The following is a 21,968-nucleotide window of genomic DNA, read 5'->3' as shown; positions in this document are numbered from 1 at the left end:
GGACACCCAGAGCATGGGGTTGCAAACCATATCATCTTGGCTGATAGCCATTGATGGACCAATCCTCCAGGAACTTATCTAATTCTTTTTTAAAACCAGTTATACTTTTGGCCTTCACAATATCCCCTGGCAATGAGTTCCACAGGTAGATTGTGCATTGTGTGAAGAAGTACTTCCTTTTGTTTGTTTTAAACCTGCTACCTATTAATATCACTGGGTGACCTCTGGCTCTTGTGTTATGTGAAGGGGTAGAAAATACTTATTAACTTTCTCCACACCATTCATGATTTTGTAGACCTCTATCATATGCACCCTTTTTTTCAAGCTGAAAAGTCCCAGTCTTATTAATCGATCCTCACATGGAAGCTATTCCATACCCCTAATAATTTTTGTTGCCCTTTTCTGAACCTTTTCCAATTTCAATATATCTTTTTTGAGATGGGGTGACCACATCTGCATGAGTATTCAAGGCGTAGGTGTACCAAGAATTTATATAGTGACCCTATGATATTTTCTCTTATCTCTCCCTTGCCTAATGGGGTTCCTAACATTTTTAGATTTTTTGACTGCTGCTGCACATTGAGTGGATGTTTTCAGAGAACTATCCACAATGACTCCAAGACCTTTCTTGAGTGGTAACAGCTAATTTAGACCCCATCATTTTATATGTATAGTTGGAGTACGTTTTCAAAGGTGCATCACTTTGCATTTATCAACAGTGAATTTCATCTGCCATTTTGTTGCCCAGTCATCTAGTTCTGAGAGATCCTTTTACTCCTTGCAGTCTGCTTTTGACTTAACTATCCAGAGTAATTTTATGTCGTCTGCAAATTTTGCCATCTCACTATTTACCCCTTTTTCCAGATCACTGATGAATATGTTGAACAGCACTGGTTCCATACAGATCATTGGGGAACACCGCTATTTACCTCTCTACATTCTAAAAACTGACCAATTATTCCTACCGTTTCCTGTCTTTTCCTGTCATGAGAGGACTTCCTTCTTATCTCACAACTGCTTTCTTTGCTTAAGAGCCTTTGGTGAGGGACCTTGTCAAAGGCTTTCTGAAAGTCAAAGTACATTATATCCACTGGATCACCCCTGTTTGTTCACTCCTTCAAAAAATTCTAACAGATTGATGAGGCTTAATTTCCCTTTACAAAAGCTGTGTGGAGTCTTCCCCAACAAATTGTGTTCATTTATGTATCTGGTAATTTTGTTCTCTACTATAGTGTCAACCTGGTCAATTTGCCTGCTACTGAAGTTAGGCTTACTGGCCTGTAATTGCTAGGATTGCTTCTGGAACCTTTTTAAAAATTTGCATCAAATTAATTATCTTCCAGTCATCTGGTACAGAAGCTGATTTAAGTAATAGGTTACATATCACAGTTAGTAGTTCTGCAACTTCATATCTGAGTGCTTTCAGAACTCTTGGGTGAAAACCACCTGGTCTGGGTGACTTATTACTGTTTATCAATTTGGTCAAAAACCTCTTCTAAAGACGCATCTATCTGGGCCAGTTCCATAGATTTGTTACACAAAAAGAATAGCTCAGGTGTAGGAATCTCCCTCACATCCTCTGCATTTAGCTTCTCTGCAATGGCCTTGTCTTCTTTGAGTGCTCCTTTAGCACCTTGATTGTCCAATGGCCTCAATGATTGTTTAGCAGGTTTCCTGCTTCCGAGGTACTTAAAAATGTTTTTGCTGTTAAGTTTTTGTGTCTTTTGCTAGTTGCTCTTCAAATTCTTTTTTGACTTACCTAATTATACTTTTATGCTTGACTTGCAAGAATTTGTGCTCCTTTCTATTTTCCTTAGCAGGATTTATCTTCCGATTTTTAAATGCTCCCTGTTTGCCTTTAACTGCTTCTTTTACTGGGTTGTTTAGCCAAGGTGGCACTTTTTTGGTCCTCTTACTATATTTTTTAATTTGGGGTATACATTTAATATAAGCCTCTGTTAGGCTGTTCTAAAAAAGTTTCCATGCAGCTTGCAGGCATTTCACTCTTGTGACTGTACCGTTTAATTTCCATTTAACTAGCTTCCTCATTTTTGTGTAGTTCCCCTGTCTGAAGTTAAATGCTACTGTGGAGGGGTTCTTTGGGATTTTCCCTCCCACAAGGATGTCAAATTTAATTACTTTACGGTTGCTACTACTGAGTGGTACAGCTATATGCACCTCTTGGACCAGATCCTGTGCTCCATTCAGGACTAAATCAAGGATTGCCTCTCCCCTTGCGGGTTCCAGGACTAACTGCTCCAAGAAGCAATCATTAATGCTGTCTTGAAACTTTATCTCAGTATCCTGTCCTGAGGTGACATGTACCCAGTCAATACAGGGATAGTTGAAATCCCCCATTATTATTGAGTTTTCTATTTTTGTAGCCTCTCTGATCTCCTGGAGAATTCATAATCATCATCACCATCCTAGTCAGGTGGTCAATACTATATTCCTACTGCTATACTCTATTATTCAAGCATGAAATTTCTATCCATAGGGATTCTATTGTACAATTTGATTCATTTAAGATTTTTTACTATATTTGACTCTATACTTTCTTTTACATATAGTGCTACTCCCCAATCAGCATGATCTACTCTGTCATTCCTATATATTTTGCACACTGGTATTACTGTGTCCCATTGATTATTGTTGTTCTACCAAGTCTCTGTGATGTCTATTACATCAATATCCTCATTTAATACCAGGCATTCAAATTTACGCATCTTAATATTTAGACTTCTTGCATTTGTATACAAGCACTTATAAAATTTTTCACTTTTTAGTTGTCTACCATTATGTGACGCAATTGAATAGGGACTCTTTCATTTGACTGTTTCTCTTTCGTTCCTATATGTACTTTATCTACTTCTATCTTCTCTTCTTTACTAGGATATAGAGTATCCCCATTAATAGAACCTCCCACATGAGATGTTTCTGTCCAAATTGTGTGCTCCTCTGCATCTGTCGGCTTTCCACCAGCCCCTTAGTTTAAAAACTCCTCTATGACCCTTTTTAATTTTACATGCCAGCAATCTGGTTCTGCTTTGGTTTAGGTAGAGCCCAACTTTCCAGTATAGGCTCCTCCTTTACTAAAAGGTTTCCCAGATACTAATAAACCTAACCCCCTTCTCCCTATACCATTGTCTCATCCATGCATTGCGACCTTGCTGTTCTGCCTGTCTAACTGGCCCTGTGTGTGGAACTGGAAGCATTTCAGAGAATGCTACCGTGTGGGTCCTGGACTTCAATGTCTTACCTAGCAGCCTAAATTTGGCCTCCAGGAACTCTCCTCGCCAGCACTGCACATATGCCTGTCTAGATGTCTTGAGAGAGTCACAACCTTCACATTTGGCAGGTAATTCACTAAGCAGTTCTCCTGGTCATCAGACATCCAGCTAACTATATTTCTAATGATCAAATCTCCCATTACTATTACCAGTCTCTTCCTAATAACTGGGATTCATGTCTCCTAACAACAAAAGTTTTGGAGAGTCTGTTTTAATTCATTGGTATGTGTAAAGCACTTTGAAGGAAGTATTATTATAGTATATAAGTATTATATGCATAAATACTGTGTTTTGTTTTGTAACAAAATATAAAAGAAAAACCTTAATTCCAATGCACTGGTCTGAAAAGCAAGACTGATAAGTAACCCAAGGGCTAAAAACTGTAATATCACTGAAAGTAAGGTAAGGTAGGCACATTCAAAAGTACCCTGAAGTTCTAAAAGAGACATACTAGATCCACCTCAAGTGGAAAAGCCCTTCAGCCAACCTGTCCACAAAAGGGAAAGGTTTATTAACTGACCTGACTGAATGATAGGTGACATTTGCTGATTTGTTGTAGACAAGGAGGGATGTGATTTGAATCTGTCTCGTTCTAATGTTGATACTGGTGTAATAAAATGATTCTGATTCCATCCATCCTGTGGAGTGGGAAACCGAGTATGTCAAAATGAATTACATTTCATTAAAATAAATGGCTCAGAATCATTGTGAAGTTGTTTCCAGATGAATGCTAATTTTGTCAGAACCATACTTGTAATTTACCTTTTTATAAATGCTACGGAGGTCTCGGTATTGCCATAATGTATTCAATACCTGAGCTGCTGCCTTGACCACTTTCAGTGATGATCTACGAAGGTAAAGAATATTCGATTATTATACAGGATTGACTCTTGTAAAGAAAGTGCACTTACATATTACAGCTTGAAACACTATGGGAAATGGGCTGGGTAGTCTCAGCCTAAGGCCCAGTGAACAGATTCCCATGTCACAAAAATTCCACTATTGCAATTAACAGTCATATTGGCAGTCTCAGCAAAGAGACTGTATAGGATGGTAAGACACAGCTTTACACTAGAAGTGATCCCTTCCCTTCAGGTGAGCCTTGAAACACATGAAAAGGCAGCATGTGTATGTCTACACCACAAAGAAAAAGCAGTGGCTGGCTTGGGCTTGTGAGGCTTGGACAGTGGGGCCGTTTCATTCCTGTGTAGACTTCTGGCCTTCCCCTGGAGCCAGGCCTCAAAGTCCCAGAGTTCAGGTTCCAGCCCGAGCCCAGAAGTCTACACAGCAATGAAACAGCCCACAGCCCGAGCCCGAATCAGTTGGCCGTGGGTTTTTCTTTGCTGTGTAGATATACCCTATGGGATAGTCAGGACTGCTAGTATCTGTGGTGTACATGTTTGTGAACAACCTCTTTCTCCAGGGCTGTCAATCCAGCACGCTTCATGAAAGCATATGCTATAGAAAATAGAATTAAAATATATCATAATAAATCATTTACACTCCTGCCTTTAAAGCAATCATCCAATACAAATATAAAGATTATTGTAGGAACGGCTGGTAGCCTGTCGCTTCCCATTATAAGATCCTGTTTTCGGTTTCTTATAACTTTGCCACACTCTACCACTTGGACTGAAATGTTCTGTGTCTGCCTCAGGCTATTTATTTATTTATTTATAATTTTCAGCAGTTTCCAGGAACAAGTCAAGGAAAAAATACACTTTTGCCATGTTAAAAAATTTTGGGGACTTTTTCTTTGACAAACAATAGCTCCCCCATGCATTGGAGCAGGAACTTGAAATATGGCAAGGGGTAGCCTTTGTATCAGGGATATGCCTTTTGCTGTCCCTGTAAAAGTCTACCCCAGTTTAACCAAGTTATAAACCTTGAAAAAAAACAAATCACAGTTCCCACATGCTCAGTAGAGACTTAGATTTTAGCAGCTAAATTCTCCAAAGATTTCATCTTCACTGAGCATACTCCATCCCCTCATAGCTTCTAGTGCTGACAGGATTGTGTATGCATCATCCGCACAGAGTGACTAGAGGGGGATGCGAGAGAGAAAACATGACTAGTTGCTGGGATGGTGGAGGGAAATAACACAGATTAGCTGGACAAGGAGGCTGAGACTAGGGACCAGTAGGGGTGAGGAACCGGGGCAGGAAACAGAGAAGACAGATCTGACAAGAAACAGCTACTTAACTAAAAGAACGAGGAGTACTTGTGGCACCTTAGAGACTAACAAATTTATTTGAGCATAAGCTTTCGTGGGCTAAAACCCACTTCATCAGATGCATGCAGTGGAAAATACAGTAGGGAGATATAGATACACACACAGAGAAGATGAAAAAATGGGTGTTGCTATACACACTATAATGAGAGTGATCAATTAAGGTGAGCTATTATCAGCAGGAGAAAAAACCCTTTTGTAGTGATAATCAGGATGGCCATTTCCAACAGTTGACAAGAAGGTGAGGGTAACAGGAGGGGGGAGAAATAAGCCTGGGGAAATAGTTTTACTTTGTGTACTGACCCATCCACTCCCAGTCTTTATTCAAGCCTAGTTTAATGGTGTCCAGTTTGCAAATTAATTCCAATTCAGCAGTCTCTCGTTGGAGTCTGTTTTTGAAGTTTTTTTGTTGTAATATTGCAACTCTTAGGTCGGTAATCGAGTAACCAGGGAGATTGAAGCGTTCTCCGACTGGTTTTTGAATGTTATAATTCTTGACATCTGATTTGTGTCCATTTATTCTTTTATGTAGAGACTGTCCGGTTTGGCCAATGTACATGGCAGAGGGGCACTGCTGGCACATGACGGCATATATCACATTGGTAGATGTGCAGGTGAACGAGCCTCTGATAGTGTGGCTGATGTGATTAGGCCCTATGATGGTGTCCCCTGAATAGATATGTGGACATAGTTGGCAACGGGCTTTGTTGCAAGGATAGGTTCCTGGGTTAGTGTTTTTGTTGTGTGGTGTGTGGTTGCTGGTGAGTATTTGCTTCAGGTTGGGGGGCTGTCTGTAAGCAAGGACTGGCCTGTCTCCCAAGATCTGTGAGAGTGAGGGATCGTCCTTCAGGATAGGTTGTAGACCCTGGATGATGTGCTGGAGAGGTTTTAGTTGGGGGCTGAAGGTGATGGCTAGTGGCGTTCTGTTACTTTCTTTGTTGGGCCTGTCCTGTAGTAGGTGACTTCTGGGTACTCTTCTGGTTCTGTCAATCTCTTTCTTCACTTCAGCGGGTAGGTACTGTAGTTGTAAGAATGCTTGATAGAGATCTTGTAGGTGTTTGTCTCTGTCTGAGGGGTTGGAGCAAATGCGGTTGTATCTTAGAGCTTGGCTGTAGACAATGGAGTGTGGTCTGGATGAAAGCTGGAGGCGTGTAGATAGGCATAGTGGTCAGTAGGTTTCCGGTATAGGGTGGTGTTTATGTGACCATCGCTTATTAGCACTGTAGTGTCTAGGAAGTGGATCTCTTGTGTGGACTGGTCCAGGCTGAGGTTGATAGTGGGATGGAAATTGTTGAACTCATGGTGGAATTCCTCAAGGGCTTCTTTTCCATGGGTCCAGATGATAAAGATGTCATCAACGTAGCGCAAGCAGAGTCGGGACATTAGGGGACGAAAGCTGAGGAAGCGTTGTTCTAAGTCAGCCATAAAAATGTTGGCATACTGTGGGACCATGCAGGTACCCATAGCAGTGGAAATTGGCCATCCTGATTATGACTACAAAAGGTTTTTTTCTCCTGTTGATAATAGCTCACCTTCATTGATCACTTTCATTATAGTGTGTATAGCAACACCCATTTTTTCCATGTTCTCTGTGTGTATACATATATCTTCCTACTGTATTTTCCACTGCATGCATCCAATGAAGTGGGTTTTAGCCCACAAAAGCTTATGCTCAAATAAATTTGTTAATCTCTAAAGGTGCCACAAGTACTCCTTGTTCTTTTTGCTGATACAGACAAACACGGCTACCACTGTGAAACCAGTTACTTAACTGCGGTTCTTTGAAGTGTGATGCAGACATGAATTCCACTTAGGTGTGTGCATGGTCCAGTGCAACAGAGTAACAATTTTGCCTAGCAGTATCTGTAGAAGGGGATCGTACGCACCTTGTGGCTGTAGCCTCCCCTGGCTATATAAGTCAGTGCTGCCCCAACCCCTCTCAGATGCACTTTCAGTGAGCTAAGTGCAAGTCCCAATGACTGAAGGTGCAGCAGGCACCCCAAGATGTCATGGATAGAAGCTAGTGTTGGTTGAATTCTATGAGCCAATGACCACACCGAAAACCGCTTCCATTTAGCTGAACAGGCCATTCTGATAGAAGATTTTCTGTTGTTGAGTAGGGCCTATTCAACTATCGTCAAAAACTGCTCTTCCTCCTCATTTAGCCACATAGCAACTACCCCAAGAGATGTAGGGAACTGAATGCAATGTGTGACTATGATTCTTTGTGAGCAGGTCAGGATGGAGAGGATGGGGTATGGGAGACTGAACTGACAGTGTGGAAAAGTCAGAGAACCAGCGCTACCTCATCCACGCCAGGACAATGAGAATGAGCTTGGCCTGATCTGCTTTCAGCTTGAGGATGATATGTGGGATGATTGGGTTTGGGGGAAAAGCATACAGGCAAGCCAAATGCCAGCTGAGATGAAAAGCATTGGACAGGGAGTGCAGACTGAGGCTCCCTTGAGAGAAGAACAGGTTTCCTGTTGTCCCTTGTAGCAAACAGGTCGATTGTCAGAATGCCCCAAGCTGCAAAGATGACCCAGAGAATGCCTGTTTTCATTAGTGATTCAGGGAAAAATTTCTACTGAGATGGTCCATGAGATGATTTAGGACCCTGGGCAACTGGTCAGCTATTGGTTAGTGATCTCTGTAATGGGCTTCACTCACCACTGCGGCACCTCCTGATGGCTGTCTTGGGAATTAGCTCTGATGTTAATGCGCCCTCTTTGGGTGGTGCCTTGCTGCTATCACTCCTGCTCTAGGACCCACATCTCTCCAAGGACTGCAGCATCCTCTTCAGCGACACACACTGTGCTCCCCACTTCCGGGGACCTGTAGTCTGCTGTTCAGCCATTTCCCTTAGTGGCTACTGCAGCGAATTGTCTGGTCACTTCCTCATGGCCCTCAGCATGCCTCTTTGCCTGCAAACCTCAGCAGTCAGCCCAGGAGCTCTCTCACTCCCTGCTAGCAGCACTGCTCTGTCCAGGGTGCTGGCAGTCCTCTCAGCCCTCCAGAGACACAATCCTTTCTCCCTGGGCTCCCAACAGAGAACTGCCAGCCTTTGCCCTGCAGCTCCTTTTTTATATGGGCTTGCTTGGCCCTGATTGGCTGCTCTCTTCAGTCCTTCTCTAATTGGCTGCCTCCAGTGCAGCCTCCCTAGGGCTGCTTTTAATCCCTGCCAGTGAGGGGCAGCTGCCCCATCACCATTCTCCTTGATGTAGAACTGCCACAACCTGATTGCCTCTTGGGACAGAATCCTGGAACACATTCCCCCTTGCTTGTTCACATAATGCACTGTGGTGGTATCATTGTAACCATTGAGCCCAATATGGTCCAGGAAAACATGACATGCATTGTAGAAGGCCTGAAGCTCCAGCAAATTGATAAGGACTCCTGCTCCAACCACAGAGCTTGAACTTTCATAAGCCCAGGTGTGCTGCCCAACCTATCAGGGAGGCACCAGTGACAGCAGACCTGGTTCACAAGTGCAAGAGGGAATGCCCTGGCAAATGTTCTCTGGACACATCCACCACAGCAAGGAGTCCAGGACCAGTTGAGAAAGATGAACCAATCTGTCTAGGGGGTGAAGAGTCGGATGGTAAACCATCCTGATCCACATTTGGAGAGGGGTGAAGGTTCAACTTTGCAAACTAGACCATCTGGATGCAAGCTATACTAACGGTACTAATTAACTATACACAACTAGAAAAGTCACTAAAAATAGAGGGCTTGCAAGGTGAAAATCACACAGAGCTGTGACTCCAGCAGGGGCAGAAGAAGAAACAGAGGGAGGTCAGGGTGGCATTGCCTCTGTGACAAAGTTCCTCCTCTACCTTGGTGGGTCTGGGCTTACTGGCGGATTTACTTGCCTTGGAGCTTCATGGCAGCCCTCAGCTTGGCCGTTTTTCTGAACCCACAGTCCAGGTCGACTCCTCCTGTGTCTGACCAGGAGTTGGGAGGTTTTGGGGGGAACCCGGGCCTGCCCTCTACTCTGGGTTCCAGCCCAGGGCCCCGTGGAATGCAACTGTCTAGAGTGCCTCCTGGAACAGCTGTGCGACAGCAACAACTCCGTGGGCTACTTCCCTATGGCCTCCTTCCAACACCTTCTTTATCCTCACCATAGGACCTTCCTCCTGGTGTCTGATAATGCTTGTACACCTCAGTCCTCCAACAGTCCACATTCTCACTCTCAGCTCCTAATGCCTCTTGCTCCCAGCTCCTCACACGCACACCACAAACTGAAGTGAGCTCCTTTTTAAAACCCAGGTGCCCTGATTAGCCTACCTTAATTGATTCTAGCAGCTTCTTGATTGGCTGCAGGTGTTCTAATCAGCCTGTCTGTCTTGTCTCCAGAAGGTTCCTGACTGTTCTGGAACCTTCCCTGTTATCTTACCCAGGGAAAAGGGACCTACTTAATCTGGGGCTAATATATCTGCCTTCTATTACTCTCCTGAAGCCATCTGGCCTGACCCTGTCACACCTCATATAGCTAAAGGAGGTGCTACAGCATAAAGGCCTCCCCTCTATGGGTTCTGAAAGGTAAAATTTCCAGCCCTGGTGCGCACACACCTAAGTGGAATACAGAGCTGCACCTACTTGAAGAAGAAGGAGCTGAGGTTTAGGGGGGAGAACTGTGACTAACTGGTCAAAAAGACTGGGATAAGGAGCCAGGAGACTGAGATTGGATGAGAAACCTGGGCAGATAGATTGGGACTGGGTGTCAGTGGGGAGGGAGGAGGAATATGAGCTGTAGAGTGGACAAGAAGCCCGGAGTAGGGAACAGGGACTGACTGGTCAAGGAGACTGGGACTGGGATAAGAAGCCATGAGAATGGGTAGGCAAGGGGACTGGGACAGGGCAAGGAGATAATGGTTAGGTAGAGTCAAGATTGGGACAGGTTGGAGAGGATGGGACAGAAGGGGTCAAGCATAGAGGAAATGGTAGTGTCTATGCCCACTAGATCATTGTCTCCTCCACAACCTGGACTGGAAACCAAGATCTGTGAGTCTCAATTCCTCTACTTTCAGCAAATGTATATGAAACCCATAGGCAAAATGTCCCATACCCCTCTAGTGCTTGTAATTCGGCGTGCAGGATGGAACATCTCTGGAAATAAATCAGGTTGGTGTGGTAAAAGAGGCTCTTGTCTTTAGGATCCCTGCATCATTTGTTCCACAAATTGGAAGGTGTGTCATGAATGAGGCAGGAGACTGCTACAACAGATAGGAGGGCCTCATGGTAATAGCAGCTGAATGCTGCCCTGAAGAATTGGATGTTATCACTCCCTCTGCCACAGAGTTTCCATGTGATACTAGTAAGGTCGTTTAATTCAAATTTTTCACAGTTGGTCATTACTTCGGCACCCCTGATTTTCTGGCTGCCCAACTTGATACCCTTGGAGTCTGATTTCCAGATGTACTGTGTGCTCACAATTGCAACTAAAGGTAATGGGAGCCCGGCTTTGAGCATACAAAGTGCTATGTAATCGTAAATATTCTGAATAATTAGGCTGTAAGCATCTCATATTGGGCACCCAAAATTAGTGGATACTGTTGACCTTAATCTCTCTGTGCTTTAGGTCCTCAGTTGTAAAAAGAGGATAATACCCCTTCATCTCACAGGATTATTATGAAAATAAAATTAATTAATTATTGGGAAGCACTCAGATATTACAGTGATGAGCACCATAGAAAAGCCCATGAAGAAATTAAGAATTCTTATTTCAGAGCAGGATTTGGGTAGTGTGCAGTAAGACCTAGAACCAAACACTGAACGATAAGGAGAAAACAAAATATTGAAGAGCTGCTCATTAAGTGAGCAACCTCCATGCTGTGCATGGATTGAGACAGAGGTCCTGTGGAAAAAATGATATGTGATCATATATAATTAAATACTTTATCATAATGTTATGCACAAGGGGGCCAGATTTGGGTTCCAAAGGCAATCTTAATTCTGGCATTTCCTAACTTCTAAGTGCCTGACTTTTCAATCTTAATAATGTTTTATTAACTTGTGTGTGTGTGTTTAATATTCATAACAGCATTTTCAGATACTTTTATCTTATAGGTCCAATTAATCTGACTATAGTATATTACTGTACATCCCCTAGAAGCTTTATATGGAGAATACTGTACAAACTAAATGACTGGCAAGTACTATATGGAAATAATACAGTTTGCAGCTGTGGGAGACTAGTTGTCTTATGAGCAAATCTGAACCGAAGGAACAAATCCCTTTTCTGCAGGAAATTCACTTTAAAAGTTTTGTTTTCTTGTTTTTATCTGAAATGGATTAAAGAAACATTTTACTATCAAATCTAGCTGCCTACTTGCCTGTCACCCCTTCCTTTTGTTATGTTCACCAGTTTTTCTATTCCTCCTGTGTCAGCCAAAGCTTTGGCATTTTCCATGTTTTTACTGGTGACCTCATGCAAAGCACAGCAGATTGCTGCTACAGTCTCATCAGACAATATGCTTGGACCATTGCCTCCTGGAAGGCGATTCACCAGATCTCGCATAGCGTATTTACCTACAAAAAAACATAAACCAAGTTAGGAAATGTACTTTGCAATTTACATTTGAAACATAAGCACTCTGACAAGAAATATATAAGTCTAAAAGCAACAATGAGGAAAGTAGAATAAAAAATCAACACTAAGTGGAAAACTGAAATAATTCAGATTGCACACAGAGGCAAGAGACACTGTAGTGTAATTTCCTAAATGAAAAATACATTGCATTTGTCTTCTGTATTAGCAAAAGCCTGATAAAAAAATATTATGGCCATATGCCAATGTACACAGACATACACTGATCTGTGAGCTTATTTATTTTAGTTAAGGATGTTTAGCAGAGCTGTTTTATAGCAAGAGATAAGCAATGTTACAAAAAGATTACTTAAGCATCTTTCAAACAACTTAAATTTTATAGAAATGTGTAAGACGTTACACTTGTGCATATTCCAATCTTCTTTAGGCAGGACTTGAATTTATAGGCGGTTATTGCATGATCACAGTTCATTGCTTCTGATTTTGATAGTTTATAAACAATTGAATAAAGGAATAAAAAGGTTGAGAAAATGTTGGAACTTGCTATCACTTACTCTTTCCCCTAATTCAAGCCATGCCTTAGTTGCTGACATATATTATGATTATTTGAAACTCTTTATGCCTTTAGGTGGACACAAACCACCACCTTACCAGAAAATGGCACAAATAAAACTTTAACAATGTTAATGTACACTGTAGGATATCTGCTGACACATCCATATAGGAAGAGACGCAATAACGAATTTGGTTAAATAAAGTGGGATACAAGGCACAACTTTGCCTTAATACTGGATAGCTTAGAAATAGGAATGATTGATGGGAAGTAGAATTGCTACAGGAAAAATGACATTATTTCTCATCACTGGGGGAGCGGTGCTCATACTAAGGCTTCCTTTTAGAGAGGTGTGCAAAAGTCTTTCAGTAGTTTTGGAGGAATTACCAGACATTCTGTTCACCTCATTTATCACCCGTAAAAGATTAGATCTCAGCTCTTTCAGATTTCAATTACCAACTGACAAACAGGAATAATCACTTTGCAAACAAAGGAAATTAACTAAAGCTAAAGTAAATATTTTTTTTGTTTAGCCTGCTTTGATAACTGAATGGCTATTAATGGATTTTTATTGAAGACATATTTTATATATAATGGTGAATAATGGATAGATGGGATAAATTTTACATAAAGGTATTAACTTTGTATTTATATAATGTGTCAGCGGAGAAATTCTGATCCTTAACTACAGAAGAAATGCTTCTGAAAGTAACTTCTTTTAAGCATACTAGAAAACTGCAATATTTTTAAAATCCAGACAACTTGGGATATATTGGTACTGGGACCCCACCAGCCTTTGAGGGAGCTAACCCAAAGGTGAAAGTGGTGACACCTTTGGTGTAGTACCTGCTAGGGTGTGGAACTCAATCTACCTTGACATTTGCTAGAGAGTGTTTATATCCCCACATTTAAAAACAAACAGATTTTTCCTTAAGGTTTTTATTTAAAAAAAGACTCCTATATATAATCCTATTATTTCCATAATTAGACACTTTCTCCTCTTTCCTTGGTTGGATCTTTCTATCTACTTTTTGGAAGATTGTGATTATTATATTGTTTGTAGCTATGTGCAAAACATTATGTACACACATTTTCCAACTATAACAGGTCTATTTTAAAGTGAAACTTAATTTTTGCAAATATGGTTTTCAGAGCAAAAACATGCCAAACCTCATTGTTGTTAAACAAATATTTCTTCACATACAAATTTAGGAAACGCAGAGTTATGTAAAACAAGGTGGCAGAAGTATATTACAAAATTCCAAGAAATGAAAATTGTAACCCTCTCAGTACTTCTACTGTTATTTTGATTTTATTTATTTAGATTGGAAAAAAAATCTAACTCTGGGGTCCACGTACAAGACTTAAAATTCCCAGTAGAATAATTATATTAGTCCAGTTAAATCTAGGTATGTCTATTCTGCAAAAAAAGACCTGTGACATCGAGTCTCAGAGCTCAGGTCAGCTGATTCAGACTTGTGCTATGGAGTCAAAAATAGCAGAGTAGATGTTCAGGCTTGAGTCTGAACTCTAAGACCTGGCAAGAAAGGCGGGTCTCAGAGCCCCGGCTCCAGTCCAAGTCTGTGCATCTACATTGCTGTTTTTAGGCCATTGTGTGAGCCCCATAAGCCTCAGTCAGCTGACCTGAGCTCTGAGACTTGGGGCCACAGGTCTTTTTTTGCAGTATAGATGTACCCTCCATTGCCATTTTGCAGTATAGATGTACCCACTATCATAGTCAAACCACACAAAAACATTATCCCATACCAATCAATAACCCCATCCCCTTCTCAAAATTCTGTAGAAAACTAGATCAGTTTTGCAGCATGTCCAGAGGCTTAACAAATCCAGGCTCTGGTGGACAGAAGAGGGGGCCCATTCCAGAGTTGAACAGCCTCAGGAAGAATACTATGCCAGTATCTCTCTTTCCTACACTTAGAAAGATCCAGCTGAGTATCATCTGGATGCTACAGACATTGGAGCACACATCTTCTTATTGCCTTCTTGTTCGCCTCATAGACATTGAGCAAGAGAGGGGAAAGAATAGAACCCTGTAGTACCTCCACACAATAAAGTCTCAGGGTGCATAAATGATAGCCCACAATCACCTGCTGGGTGCTCCAAGTAAAAAGGAGTAAAAACACTTAAAAAGGGGCTCCCATCTACTCCTGCCAAAACTTAGAGCCTTTTGATGCCTTATGATCAGCTGTACAGTATGATCAACTATATGTGACTGAAGACAACGTATAGGTCTAATAAAATCAACACAAACTCTATTTGTTCACTGTCAAGGTTCCTTCCTCACTCTGAACTCTAGGGTACAGATGTGGGGACCTGCATGAAAAACCTCCTAAGCTTATTTTTACCAGCTTAGGTTAAAACTTCCCCAAGGTACAAACTATTTTACCTTTTGTCCCTGGACCTTATTGCTGCTACCACCAAGCGTCTAACAAATATAACAGGGAAAGAGCCCACTTGGAAACGTCTTTCCCCCCAAAATTCCCCCAAGCTCTACACCCCCTTGCATCGGTGAGGATTTTTAACAAGCCTTCCCCAGGAAAGGGGGTGTAGGGCTTGGGCGGATTTTATCTCTAGAAGAGCAGACCTGTCAATTACATATATATGTATACTTATACCTGGAGCTAGTTTATGCTGGAGTTGGGATTTTTATGGCAGGAGAAACAAAACAAAACAAATCTGATATTGTCAGAATAAAGCACTTATTTGTGTGTTGAGATATGAACTGTTAAATCCCTTTATGATACAGCACCTTGTAGCCCTCTGACAAAGTTACTAGTTAGCTTCAAGAAAGGGGAGTGGTATTTCTCATCATGTTCTACAATGAAACTTCCTGTCTGATTTAGTTTGAATTTAAGCAACTTCTTTCTGCTGTAAGGGGACTGGCTGCACAGGTTGACTAAAGACAAACAAATAAGACAATGTTGCTCCAAAAAGCTATTTCTCCCAAGAAGATTAAAATGTATGTGACTCTAATGATGTAATATGATAAAAGGGACTACACAACTAGATCACATGGTGTATTCTCATCCTAAAATAAGTTTTCTCCCTACAAGCACTCAAGAAAAGATTGCCTTGTGCTGCTATCCCTGCATACTTAAGTATAGTTACGTATACTTACCAATTAGCTCTTTATTGCGAACATCTAAAGCCATATTCCTTAAGGCAGTTGCCACAGAAGAAACAACTCTATCATTATCCATTCTCAGAAGTTCCACGAGGATTGGAAGCCCTTTTTCTTTTCTGACAGCAGCTCGAATATATGCTGCAAACTATTACATAAAACTCAATTACTTACACACCTACCATTTTAAAACAGCACCAATATTATCTTTTACTGTATTACAATTCATACATATTTTAGTGGGTCAGTTCCAAAGGCAGACACAAGACGTGGGTGCCCAGTTCCCATTACTTGGCGCTGGGAGTTAGGCCTGCCCTCTGGGCCACTGCAAATGTTCTCATTGTAGAACAATGTTTAAATATATGAATTAATAAAAGAAATGTACTGACAAAGGAGATTAAATCTATTAGAGAGGGAACAGTGTTTCAGGAAAAAGATTGATTAAAAAAGTCAGTTGCAAAAGAGTGAAAATCCCAAATGATATTGGTCAGCTATTTTTGTATAGCAAAGAAAGCAACTAATATTTTTATCTTTATGACAAATACATAAAAGTGATTAAAAAGAGATGTCATGTGCTGCCTTTGTAATGCAGCATATATGAGGGCCACAAGCAGGAGTGCACAGTTGGCATATAGCAGCAAATAATAAAAATACTGCCTTGCTCTTGTTAATAACCAATTAGGCATGAACTACCATCATTTACTGTAATACCCATGTTCTGATACTTGGGAAGAGGTGGGACTTGCATCTATTATTTTGTACATTTTTAGTTGACTTTGATCTTCAATTTTTGGCAGTCATTTTCCAGCACAATTCAGTGTTCAAAGTTTTTTTTGGCACATGTATTCAATGGGAAAAACCTACACATTTTCATTTTTTTTCTAAATAGTGGTAACTGAATTTAATGCCATTCCCAATAAGTCACCCATTTTCTGCTGCTTGCTCTTCATTGCCTTTCACTGTGAAAGTGAAAAGGAGCAGAATGGAGAGGAGTGTAAGGGAATTGAGACCAAGAGAAGTGTATAAAGTTTTCTCTTTCTCATCTTTACCAATGTTTTCCCCCTCACATATTTTATTGGTAAATTTATTTAAAAATGAAAACCAGAAGAACTTTATATTTTTATATTTTGTATGACAACTACGAATACTATTAATGAAATAATGGATGTGGTACAGTTGGAGATTTAAGCCAATGCCCAGCAATCTTGAGCTCCTGAATGCCAAACCCAGGACTGTCATTAACATCATAAGTGGTTGTGGACAAATAGTTTAACTTCTTTCCCTCAGATTATACTTCTGTAAAATGACAACAGATTTGCTTATCTATTTCATAAGACAGTTGTGATTATTAGACAACTTTTGTAAGAGTTTAACAAAGGGCTACAAAAAATCGAACTACATGTTGTTGTTTCTCTAGACAAGAGAATATCAAGGACAAACAGAATATGAAAATAATTAGATTAAAAAAACTGAACAAAATGGAATCTCCCTAAATTAATCATAATTCCAAGTATGTGTGTCCACATCACAAAGACATCTTGAAATTTGGCACGTTTGGCTCTGTGTTCAGACAGGCATGGGACAGGAATTATGGAACTGCCAGAGGCACTGCCAGGGTGCCTGAATGCACTGTGCTTGACTCTAGTTTATGCTTTGACATTTCCTTTGCTTTTCTAAACTGGGGTCAGGCAAGTATTAAGGAAGTGATGCATTTCGAGCAGGATGCGGAGGATCCTCCATTTCCATTGACTTCAGTGTGAGTTTAGGAAAATGCCCACATCAGAGGAGCCACTGAGCATCTCTCAGGACTTTGGGTTTCATGGAGAAACACAGGAGGGGTGCACTGTAGGACCACTAACAACACCATGGAGAAACCATGGATTAATGGAGAAACACCATATGCACTTTAGGAAATGGCAACCCCTGCTCAGGTGTCATGATGTTGTTAAAGGAGAACAGTTAGTTGAAATACAAGTGTAGCAGGAGAGGTAGAAATTCATTTGCCACAGGATTATGGGATGGGTTTAATAGAATACCTTCCAGTTGCCTGCAGAAAGATTCTGGAGAGATCCTGCAGAGCCCTCTAAAGTAGCTGGGTTGGAGCTTTCTGCTAGAAGTGTTAGATATGGTTTTACTACAGATGGGTGCCACAGCATTTCCACACCCTTAGGAGACTTTGAAAATCCTGGTATAGGGCCAACTCCATCCCACTGAGAAAGAAACACACATTAACTGTAAGTATATTGGTTTAAGCAAAATTGAAATCAACTCTTTATATCATAATTTAAAATATTGGATATAGTCACCATATTATTGGATATGGTCAGTTTTCTCCCGGACACAGTGTTTTACTATTGGAAAAACAATACTTGATGTTTTTATAATAGAAGAAAAATACAAACCTGATCTTCTTGTGAAGTTCGTTTTTTCTTCTTCTTTTTTTTCCCCCAGCAGCTTGGCTCTGAATCTTTGCTGGGTGATTCTTTCCCTAACAAGTCACCCAATTCATTTATACCCAGCAGACGTGCCTGAGGTACCTCCAATTCTAGGCGATAGGACAAGTTTCTCAGTGTGCACACACAGTTCTCCACTGTCTGGAAACCAAAGTATGGAGATATCCTGTAATTAATTTACTTTCACAAATGGTGAAACAGCGTATAAAACAAATCAAGTACAGGTGAAAATATTTTTGGAGCACAGGACCGGGGAACAAGAACTCCCAAATTCTAATCGTCAGTCTCACAATGGCTCTCTCTATGGCTCTGGGTAAATTATAGTGTCTCTGCTTGTTTTCTCAACTATAAAATTAGTGATAATAGGGGCCTACCTCACAGAGGTGGTATGAGGATTAATTAGGCATTTATTAAAAAGGATTAATTAGGCATTTATTAAAAAGTGTTTTTAAGAGAAAAAGCATGGTAACTGCTAATTATTATTTCCCCCCAATGGGTGCTTCATCATTGTGAGAATTAAACACATAGAATAAATAAATTTGTGTTCCACAACAGAATTTGATTTTGTGAATAAATAAATGTAGGGGTGGAAAAGGTTTTGTAAAAATAAGTAGAGCTCAAGAGTTTTGTGGCTGACTTGCACTATCCAAAACAAAAACGGCACATCAGACAACTAGTCTGATACCTAGAAATTACTTAGTTAAAATAAGCACACACCTTGCTGTCATAATCTGATGTGTTCACACATGTATGGATCACATATAGCAAAGAATCAACCAGCCCTTCACAAGACCTCATCTGCTTCCTTGCCTCTTCTCCTGCAGAGCTTAGATTCCTAAAGTGTTAAAATGCAGTAAGAATGTCAATCAAAATACTCTGTATTTATGTATGGTATTCACTGTCATACATATATACAAGTAATGGTCTAATCAAATCATTTGCAGAAGGAAAGTCTTTTTATATAGTTGGTTGATCATCTACTTTGGGAAATTACAAGCAAATATGCCATTTGGCTCAATCCGGTGTGTTTCAAACACACACAAGAAATTGTTCTTCAGAAAGTCTCTTTATGACTCAAGAGTAAAGCAGTAGTTGGCAGGGATAGGTTAGCAGTATTCCAGTATGTGAAATGGACACCACCAAATCCAGGGAAATCCCCCTGCTTCTATTGCAGCACTGTATACCAACTGTGTAGGTTAAAGCAGTGGTTTTCAAACTGTGAGTCGCAACCCAGTATTGGGTCGTGCAATGTAAGGCACTAGGTCATGGCGGCCAGCAGCAAGTCTGGCTCCTGGGGGTGGGGGTGGGAAGACAGGGCTCCATGTGCTGCCCCCGCCCTGAGCACGGGCTCTGCACTCCCATTGGCTAGTTCCTGGCCAGTGGAATCTGAGGCGTGGCCGGGGGGGGCAGTGCTTGCAGGCGAGAGCCGTGCGGAGCCACTTGCGCACCTCTGCCTAGGAGCTGGACCTGTTGCTGGCCACTTCCATGGTGCCAGGACAGGCAGGAAGCCTGCCTTAGCACCCTTGCTGCACTGCTGACAGGGAGCCACCCAAGCTAAGCCTGTGCCCCAACCACACACCCAATTCCCAGCCCTGAGCCCCCCACAAACCCAGAGCTCCTTCCTGCACCCCAAAACCCTCATCCCCAGCCCTACCCCAGAGCCTGCATCCCCAAGATCAGACCCCCTCCCACACCCAACCCCATTCCTGCACCCCAAACCCCTCATCCCCAGCCCCACCCCAGAGCCTGCACCCCCAGCCCAGAGCTCTGACCCCCTCCCACACCCTGAACTCCTCATTCCAGACCCCACCCCACACCCCTCACCTCTGCCCCAGCCCTGAGCCGCCCCCACACCCAAACCCCTCATCCCCAGCTCCATCGGGTCATGGGCATCATCAATTTTCTTCAACTGGGTGGCTGAAAAAAAGTTTGAAAACCACTGGGTTAAAGGAACAAAGTCAACTTGAAATCTCACCAATTAAAAATAATTAAAAAAAAAAAAGTAGTTTATGTACTGCATGTGGCCCCTAAATTCCCTGCCATTTTTTGTGGTTTTATGTTTTCCTATTTTTAAAAGGGCTCTTTTTTTTTCTCTTACTGCTGTTTGAAACACCTGCTTAAACAAGAGATGAAACAGTGAATTGACTATACATAAAGTGTCAAATGCAGAAGGTAAATGGATAAAAAAAATAGAAAAAAGAAAAAAAATGTGTCTCTAATTGCTTTCGTTTATAGTAATCTCATATATTACTTGTAACAATAGCAGGTAAAAAAAGTTCACTCAACAGAACAATTTTTAACTTGATAGTGTCTATTTAATTTTTGTACATTGTTTGCTGTCAGTAATGTTTAAAATATTCGATCTAACAAAGTACTCCTAGTTTTCTTACTTAGGTTTTTCATTAAAAATAAATGTCTCTAAATAGTTGCATTTGCTTCAGAATTCAAATGTATTTTTCATCAAAATTAAGTTTTATATTTTATATAATCTTATTAGTGATGTGAATATTATCACGTGATTTCTGTAGAGATGACTTTACTCAAGTTAATTCAAGGTTCGAAAGAATAAGTTTAATGGACAGTACCCTCAGTATCAAGACAGTGGTGACTGATTAATAATGAAAAGATTAGCTATGAGCACAAAAACAATAGAAGCTTAATCCTTACCAAGTAGCAGCATTCATACATTCATAAAATAGTACCTCTGAGCTCCTAAGTTTGTATTTATGCTCTTTTCCTACTAATTGGCATGCGAGGAAGAACTAAGAGGGTTAAAAAGGATGTAACAACTATATTATTTAAGAAATTGCAATTTAAAAGGAATTTGAATACATTGTTGTATAACTTGATTACTATTTTAACAGAGATCTTGAACACGGTGATTTACCTCAGGCATCCTGTAGTATTGCGCAGAACTAGAGAAGTCTGGAATTTAATTTTATGATCATCATCAAAGGAAGAATTATTCCATCCAGAATGTGGAACTATCACAGTGTTAGTTAGTGTTGATAGAGCATCTCGAATGATTGTCATCTTTACTGCATCACATGAGGACAAGTTCCAGAGAACTCCTAAAAAGGGAATTCCATTGTACTATTTAATGTCAGAAGATAACTTGTAACTTTGATTACAGTGAACAAATATAAACCAATAGTAACCACAAAATATCTATCTTCTTAAACATAGGGGAAAACTAATTTACCTATATACAACAAAAAGAAATATAGTGGATTAATTCTGCAATGCAACCTATATACTCCACATATGACCAACAGATGGCCTGCAAAGTTGCCCTTAAAAGATTTATTTTACAGGCTGGGGAGACAAATCCCAAACTGTGGGATATGTTTTCCCCAACATTCTTCAGTCTGGCTGATCCATCAGGGAGCATGCCTGTAATTTCAGATCAGCAGAGTACCAATTAAACTTTCTGATGGAACAGATAGAACATGCAATTATTATCACAATGGACCTAATGTTGGGTAAGCTGGTGGGTCCCTGGGGTGGGTGCGGGGGATGAGCGTGAGAGAGCATGTGAACAAGTGAATGCAATATACTTTTCACATCAAGGAAAAAAGAACCTTAGAGAAACTCCCTCTATTGATTTGATGTGGTACAAAAGAAAGATTCACTGAGCAGGACAGAGCCCTGTTTCTGTTACCTGACAGGCGAGGGAAAAGTCCCCATCACATTCTAGAAGCCAGGAGGAAGATACTCCTGTGCTTCTTTAGTAACAATACAGAGACACCC

The 21,968-nt window shown here is 40.9% G+C and overlaps 1 protein-coding gene across 12 annotated transcripts in view; it reads right to left on the bottom strand.

Moving 5' to 3' along the window:
* The window catches only part of PKP4 (plakophilin 4), a 241,943-nt gene that overhangs the window by 5,850 nt on the left and 214,125 nt on the right, over positions 1–21,968 (bottom strand). For all 12 annotated transcript variants that reach the window (XM_084642560.1, XM_084642567.1, XM_084642566.1 and 9 more), the window contains 8 exons: positions 21,106–21,289; positions 18,936–19,053; positions 18,168–18,359; positions 17,802–17,975; positions 15,763–15,913; positions 11,856–12,051; positions 4,053–4,137; positions 3,811–3,928 (listed from right to left, as the gene is read on the bottom strand). In XM_084642560.1, coding sequence (XP_084498686.1) covers positions 3,811–3,928; positions 4,053–4,137; positions 11,856–12,051; positions 15,763–15,913; positions 17,802–17,975; positions 18,168–18,359; positions 18,936–19,053; positions 21,106–21,289 — 1,218 coding nt within the window. The remainder of the gene's footprint in view (positions 1–3,810; positions 3,929–4,052; positions 4,138–11,855; positions 12,052–15,762; positions 15,914–17,801; positions 17,976–18,167; positions 18,360–18,935; positions 19,054–21,105; positions 21,290–21,968) is intronic.

This window comes from Lepidochelys olivacea (genome assembly GCF_965140295.1).
Source record: "Lepidochelys olivacea isolate rLepOli2 genome assembly, chromosome: 11".
NCBI lineage: Eukaryota > Metazoa > Chordata > Testudines > Cheloniidae > Lepidochelys > Lepidochelys olivacea.
Note: the sequence above shows the minus strand (reverse complement) of the source record. Positions and strands in the feature narration are given on the sequence as shown.